This window comes from Pollicipes pollicipes, unplaced genomic scaffold (assembly GCF_011947565.3).
Source record: "Pollicipes pollicipes isolate AB1234 unplaced genomic scaffold, Ppol_2.1 Scaffold_6138;HRSCAF=7277_pilon_pilon_pilon, whole genome shotgun sequence".
Lineage (NCBI taxonomy): Eukaryota > Metazoa > Arthropoda > Thecostraca > Pollicipedomorpha > Pollicipedidae > Pollicipes > Pollicipes pollicipes.
The window spans coordinates 3,229,502-3,237,577 of NW_023596818.1; the positions used below are offsets into that span (position 1 = coordinate 3,229,502).

At 49.9% G+C, this 8,076-nt stretch overlaps 1 protein-coding gene across 1 annotated transcript; it reads right to left on the minus strand.

Annotated features, from left to right (window-relative positions):
• Positions 1-859: 859 nt before the first annotated feature.
• LOC119105794 (ras-related protein Rab-10) lies at positions 860-6,942 on the minus strand. Its single transcript, XM_037229313.1, has 5 exons — positions 6,807-6,942; positions 3,120-3,180; positions 2,661-2,799; positions 1,721-1,810; positions 860-1,504 (listed from the first exon to the last, which is right to left on the minus strand). The coding sequence occupies exons 1-5, from the start codon at positions 6,931-6,933 to the stop codon at positions 1,319-1,321; spliced, it is 603 nt and encodes a 200-aa protein (XP_037085208.1). The 5' UTR covers positions 6,934-6,942; the 3' UTR covers positions 860-1,318.
• Positions 6,943-8,076: the final 1,134 nt, after the last annotated feature.

The window sequence follows — 8,076 nt, forward strand, 5'->3', positions numbered from 1 at the left end:
GCAACGTGTGACGTTGCTACGGAGCCACTCAGAGCACTGACCTCAGGCCTTGTAGTCATTCTGGACATCAGTGTCCTGACGAGGGTAAGGCGGCAACTGACCACAGCCGGTGCCGTCCCGCGGCCATCAACGGCTGCCCACAATGCGACCTTGATGATGATGGTGATTGGCGTTATGGAGCGCGTCGGCCACCTACGCCATGTTGCGCTCTCCTCACCTATGAATTACACGGCGAGTCTGAAGTGCTACTGAGGTGAATGTATCACGTGGCTTCCCACAGCGGCCAACAGCAGTCGTCACACGGGCCGGTCTCGGGATGTTCACCTGTCATTAAAGTCAGGGCGACTTCACGTCCAGACACGCTGCCTCCCGGCAGCTGGAGGTGCGTGCTCCACCAGAGCGCGCCCGACGGTGAGTACTCCGCTCCACCTATCACGAGACAGCTGATTTTCTCGCACGCCGCCCCTGTGACGAGCGTCCTATGTTCTAATGACACAGCGTCGACCGCCGCAACGGTGTGTGTCGCGACCGCGGCACGCCGTGTCCCTGCCCACGTCTGCTGCCGCCACCACAAACGCCCGTCAGGCTCGAAAAAATATGTATTCATAAACATATAGAATTTTATACATTCGAGGTAATGAAGCCAAATAAACAACTTAATATCAGTCGCGATTAAAATGTGCAAAGGGCGAGGAGGGTAGCTCTGCGCCAGCGGGGCGACTGCGGCGGCCGGCGCCCGGTTCGGCCAGGTCGGGTCGGGTCATGCCAGACTGCGGGAACACTGCCGGCCAGCCAGCCGGCCTGCGTGGGCTAAGGCACACTCGACCGCCGGCAGCGGCGGGGCGGCCAGCGGCGGCGGCGGCGGCGGCGGGCGCGGCGCGCGCACGAACCGCGCCAGCGACCGTAAAGCAAATACCTACAACGAATGCTGCTCAGGGATACCGTCCGGTACACGTGGCATTAAATGCACAGTCTATGCCCGATCCTGAGATGCGCGTCCCTCTGCCGCCGCCCAGAAGCTAGATTTCGCTCCTGCAGCAGGAGTGTCCCATGATCCGCGATGGCGGCACGCGCCGTCCACGCAGCGCCCGAACAGACAACTATTGCAGTGGAACGCGACCAAGCAGGACAATCTCGAACGGCGGGTGGCGCCGCTCTGGCGGCCCTCGCCAACACCGGCGGTGCCGACCGCGGCCGCCAGGGGCACTGGCGTCGCCCACATCACAGACAATGCACTCGCGGACCGAGCGCGCGGGTCGACTAGGGGCGGCGGCACGCTCTCGCTCGCTCGCTCGCTCGCTCGCGGACGTCCGCCGGCTCAGCAACACTTCCCGCCCGCGTGGTGAGTCTGTTTCTCCTGCGGGAACCGGTCGGGGATCTCCACGTTGTCACGGCCGGGCGACTTGGCCAGGATGGCATCGGCCAGCTCCAGGAACGCGCGCTCGATGTTGATGTTGGCCTTGGCCGACGTCTCCAGGAAGCGGATGCCGTGCTCGCGCGCGATCTGAAACGGCGCGGCCACTTCAGGAAGAAGGCGCCGCAGCCACCGCGACATGTCCGGCCTCGAGACTCAACTGAAAGACCTTACTTTCATGTCACGCGCCTCTCGCTCCTTTCACTAGACCGCACGCAAATAGAACGCCGCGAACAACGTGCATGCAACGAGACTGACACATGGTCTGATTGGGCACTTACAGTGCCTGGCAGGTCACGTACGTACCGATTCGCCCCGCTCCTTCGTGATCATCCTCTTGTCTTCGATGTCGCATTTGTTCCCCAATATCATCTTCTCTACGTCTTCGTTCGCATGCTGAGGGCAAACAAGAATGCAATGGTTCACAGCAGGAGGTGGCACCGCCCGTTAGTCACGACTTGCTCCTGCCTTTTTAGGAAACCCATGCATTGGGTTTCTGCAATCTGAGCAGAACATGTAATTACTTCTGCAGCATACAGCAGAAACTATCAGCCTGTTATTTACACGCGATATCACTATCAGCCTGTTATTTACACGCGATATCACTATCAGCCCACAAACGCTTACGTCCCGTTCCTGCACCAGGCGGAAGCATGGGAAAAATTTTGTTTTGCTTTGACGAACAAAGTCGCGTGCACAACAACGTGCATTGCAAGGCACGGACAAAATGGTTTGACGAAAGCTCACAGACAAATTCACTTCACAATGAATCGTCCATTTCCATACAGAATGGAAGCATGTTGCATGAATGGAAGCATGAGGCCGCGTGCAGCTCACGAAGACACGCATACGAAAGCACTTGCATGTGCAGAAAGCCGGCGACGTACACTTGCCTTAGGCCAGCCTTAGGCCATAGACCCAGCATCAAGATCGCACAACGCACATAAATGAGCTACAAAGAGCCAACATCCAGTCACTACCAGTCACAGCCAACCACCTGATACCAGCCAACAATAAAAAAGAGCAGACACCACGTCCAGCCAGACGGCCCGGCCGTGAGAACCTCGCAAACAAGCTGTCCTCAATCCACGGAAACAAAGGTCAAGTCCCGGCGCTACGCGTAGCTGGGATTTATCGCGCACCCGGACTGAGTCACGCCCCGCAGCAGTGAGTCACGAACGACGCTGCACACGCCCCGCGCCGCTCAACCCAGCTCGGCAAACAAGGCGGCGAGTCCCGTACGTACGTCGTCAATGTTCCGCAACCACTTGGCGATGTTGTCGAAACTCTTCGGGTTGGTGATGTCGTACACGAGCATGATGCCCATGGCGCCCCGGTAGTAGGACGTGGTGATGGTGTGGAATCGTTCCTGGCCGGCCGTGTCCCTGAGCGCCACGACAGTCACGTGACCACGTGGCGGCAGGCCTCGCCCGCCGCGTGGCGGCACGTCCCGGGCCGACGGCAGCACGCGCACATCGCACGACACGCCGGGGTGAGGCCTGGGTACTATGATACTGAATGTATTTGTTCCCCAGCCCCATAATCTTGCCACAAACAGCCGAACAATTAGCGACATTAGCCGAATGGCACAAAGCGACTCATTTGAAATGCGTCAAAGCGACACCTAACATTCCACTGGCAGGGACACGCTCGAGAGTCGATCTGTCATTTAAAACAGGTCAACGAGGGATCCCGAACGACTCACCATATCTGTAGTTTGATTTTCTTCCCTCGAAGTTCAATCGTTTTTATCTTAAAGTCGATTCCTGAAACACGAACGAACATTGTTTCGCAGAGCGGTCACACCACTGGGGGCTATCACAACAATCCTCGCTAACGAATACGCAGGCCCATTAACAACTTCACCGCACATCCGCACATCACGCCCACAGTGCGCCCGGACCATCCGAGCAAAGCTGTGCACGGCAACGGCACGCACGAACGCCACCAGCGGTGCGCTGATGGGTGATAATCGGGGATTTGGGGCGCGGCAGTCGCCCGCTGCCCCGGTAAATGTTTCCAAACCGCTAACCTCAGCCGCCGAGTGCGTCGGCCGGGCGTTTGCCGCCGACGTAAAGATTTCCCTAGCGCTCGATGTATTTGCATCGCAAACTAGATCGCTCGATACATTTGCATCGCGAGCCAGATGATAACTGATGATGGCAACGACCATGCAAAGGGGACGAAACCTAAACAACATGCCCTTTCATTTTACTCGGTAGGCAGGGCATGCGATAGGTTTTCGCAAAAGTCGCAAATAAATTGTGAAGTTGTGAGCATCCTATCATATTACCATAAGATCAAAACTGTTAAGATTTCAGAAACCACTTTTGCAGGTGGCCGTTCATCGCTTTCCGTACTTTTAAATGGTCTCCCCTAAAACCTTAAATTTCTGTGCGAACCAATTTCCTACTTTCTTAAATTTCATTTTCAGGCAGGCATGGGGACGAAGTCAACTGCCTGGCTTCAAAGCTAAGCCAAAGACAGTGACACAAAGCCGAAGCCAGAGCCGAAGCTGGTGGCTTCGAAGTTGGAACTCCGAAGTCCAAGTCAAAACAAGTGTGCTTCGGATTTCTAATAAGCGAAGTTGACCTCAAAGCCAGTGGCTTCGAAGTTTGAAGACGCGAAGACGCAGTAAGCGGCTTAAAAAAATAATGAACGCGAGGCCGAAGTCAGCCCATTCAGTTTAAGATGACGAGAACGAGGCCGAGGCTGAAGCCGAAGCCGAAGCCGAATCTTGCACGCAATGTTGTTTTAAAGAAACCACAGCCATTTCACGCCTACTACAATGGCGTGGGATCAGGCAATATCAGCTTTGCGTAATGATGGAGACAAGTTTTATCATTACAGCTTGGTGATTTGTTTCGGAGCACAATCCTCTGCTATGTTAAGACGTACACACGTTTTCGGGACGGCTCTTTCTCCTGCCGTCGTCAGGTGTTGATTGACCTCGAGATCGACGTGAGATCGACGTGCTGGCTTGGGCTTCCAGCCCTGTATCCGTCGCAGCCTTGAGAAGCTTCAACCCATTCAATGCAATGTGAACACTACACATGGTAAACGGTCGGAAACGCCAATGCCAACGAGCAGTTATAGTTGTGCGTGCCTGAAAACGGCACATCAATCAAAAGCAAAACTCGTGCTTAAACTCAAACGCGGGTAGCTTTGCCAGTGCTGCATTTTGGCACAGCTGCAACACCATGGGATACGTCCCATCCCACAACTGCCTAACGGCCGCCTACATGACCAGCTGCACCCGCGGCTCTCCGGCCTGGCGGGCACTGGGCACGGGTACCTTGTAACGTTCGGTCTGCGGCCGCCCGACGCCCATGACGCAGTGAGCAGTGGCTGACTTGTTTATCTCCTTGGCCAATCAGTAAGACTGGCAAAAATGGTGGCTTTTAAGATGATATCAGGCTGCTGGTAAGACATAACATGCCATCACATTCCTGATCTCAGCATCAAAACAATCCTGTCCAGGGTGTCTTGACACACGCTCTGAACATTCTGCTGGTTCACTGGTCTCACCATACTGCAGAATGACAGTGCAAAAATCTCTCAGTTGCTGGATGCCCAGAAGAACTTTTACCATGACATCACTGGTTCACAGGATATTGCAAAAGATCATGTTTAACTTTTCCCTCCTCTGATTGCCCATGGAGATAACCTGCTGGTATGCCCCTTAGGCATGCATACAGCCCATCTGCAGACTTCAACAGCTGACAACTGCACATTGCTGTTCCTTGTCACTGAGGCTTTACAATGCTCTTAGCTGCTGAGGCTATATGACATTACAAAGCATTGCCTGCCTCTCACTCTGGCATAAAGGACAGGCACGGCAAGAATCAAACCCCAACCCAGTATCTCTGGTTTCCCACATGTGCAGCAGTTAATGCAGCGCATGTTCATCACTACAGTATGGGCAGCCACCAGGGATACTGTACATAGGCCTAGGGTGCTGGTTAGCATTGATTGTTGTCTTAACAGATGGTACTGGGAGCAGGTAACTTATTTTTTTGTGGAAAGTAAGCAGAGCAGCTGACTTATAGATGATTAGGCTATAGTAATCTTCTGCATGGTCACACCACATGCAGAGAGCAAAAATGTACCTGTAGGATAAAAAACATTGATGCTAAAATCCATGTTTACACAAAAAGAAGTTAATGTGGCCATGAAACGGCTGAGTGTATGTTGTGTTATCATGCAATTCTTAATCATTTCACTATCTGTCTACTTTTTTGCATGACTTGGCTCCTGTTATCTTTTCTTATTCTCGCTTTCATCACTTATCAACCATTCTACATTCATGGCCAGTCTTACACCTCAGTGCAGTTTGGCAACATAAGTTGCAAGTCCAGCAGGAATAATAGCCAAGCTGCAACCAAAACAATACAAAAGGCAGGTTTTTCCACCAATCTTGCCTGCTGACCTGATCTGATCTTTCCTCTCAAAGCTATGGGGAGAGGACTGGAACCCTCTCTCTCCCCTTCCCCATATGAATAGAAGTTAACATCTCGGGTTTATAGCATATTCTTTCGAGCCTTAAGCCATTTCTATCTCAACTATGTTTGTCTAGACCTTCATCATAACAGAGCTTTCTGCCAATGACTGAGACACTATGACAGGCATATGGCATGGCATGTGATATTCAAGGTATTGTTGACTAGATCAACAGAAACCAATTAAAATTCCCATCAGGCACCCATCACAATACAGTATATCAAAAACACACAAGAAGAGTACATCCTGTTTCAATTCTAGTACAGAAATCAGTGGTTTGCAATGCTTTGACTTACAAAGATGCATCAGAAAAGGTTAAGTTGCTTTTGTTGGTGAGTTGTTCAACTTGATTGGGCTGGCAATGGTGATTTTAGAATTGGAACTCAATGATAGTGAAAATGCATGGTATTATGCTTTTTTAAACTGGGTAGCAGATACCAGAGATGTCTCCTAACTTTGTCCACTAAATTTTAAGCCAGTGCAGCTACTTATACATGCACTTTACTAACTGCTTGCCAAAAGTATCACTAAGGCACAGAAGTTTTATCAAATGGGTATCAAAAGAGCAACAACTGATTGGGCGTTGTCTCTGCTTTGTACTGCAAATCTGTAGGACTGACTCATAACACCTTGGCCATCCAGTGCAAATTACTAGGGAACTTGTGTGGCAATTATTCTTAGTGCAGCGGAAGGCATTGCAAACAGCAATGATTCATATTAAATACATTTTCACCATTCTAGAAATGCCAATTGATCCTTTAAACTCGCAAGAAAAGACACAGATCGCCGAACTCGAAAATGACGGGGAGGGGTCGGACAACGGATACACTTCCGGCGCAGACGGCAGATAGAATCAATGTCACTCCTTCGGTGAATTCAGTAGTCAGCTCACCTATCGTCGAAATAAACGTGTGGTTGAACGCATCATCTGAAAATCTAAAGAGTATGCAAGTCTTCCCAACACCGGAATCTCCAATCAGCAAAAGTTTGAACAACAGGTCATAGCTCTTCTTCGCCATTGTCGACGCTTGTTGCAACTGTAAGAGATGGACAGCTGGTTTTTACTTGATAGACTATCACACACTTTCAATAGTCAAATACCTGACTTTGCCATTTTGAACTGTGTAGCATTATGTTCTAAGTGCCGTTCTAGAACATTTAATGGATTTGAAACACTTTTCTGATACACCACAGCTTTTGAGAAGTTCATTATCAAACAGTAAGGATGAAACAAACGTGATTTCAGTTATGAATACTTTACAGTAGCTGCTGGCCATTATTACTCAAGAGCTGTAAATAAATGCTTCACATTTAAGCGCGGACGAGGTCAAGGTATGCAGTTTTGAAACCTTTGCACCACATGGATTGTAGGTATTCTAACATTTTTAATGTTTTCACTATCGTCGTTGAAACATAAGCGAGCATAAAACAACAAAATGTTGTCATCACTCCAGCTTTTATTACGTCTCAATAGATGGCGATAAATTCAACTGTGGCGTTTGTGATGAAATCGAAACGAGGGTTTGTTCAAATGTTTGTGATTTGCTGATTGGGGTGAATTTTGATCGCCTGGGCGTGATTTGACAGTGCGGCCTGGAGGATAAGTGGGATAATTGGTATGCAGCAAAGGTGGACTGAAGGCAATGTACGTGCATGTACATTGGTAAGGAGGGTGTTTCCCAAAAAAATTCGCACGAAAGACGAATAACCATGTATTTCAGGCTGGAAGTAATGACATAAAAACAACAACAAAAGTCAGTCTGGGAACTCTATATTGGCTACAACCTAGTATGTCAAAAATATGCATGCTGCACTGCACACGTAGGTGACGTTGACGCACCCAACCTGCTGCAGGTCTATGTTAACTCAGTTTAGACTCAACAGTTTTATTTTTTCAAATTTGTCTCCCCCAAGACATTTTTCATGCGTTTCTCACAAAACCATTGCCTCATTCCTATTATTTGAGACCTCTGATATGCATACCAGATGGAAAAAAGATACACATTGTAATGCTAAACATGGCTGATGTGGCAATGTTATTTTTGCACACAGTTGGTGCCACTTTCAGTGCATAAAGAGCTAATGTTTTGAGGACTGTGATGCTGCCAAGGTAGTTGGAGACAAAGCTGCATGGAAAATTGGTTGAAAAACAAATGAATTAT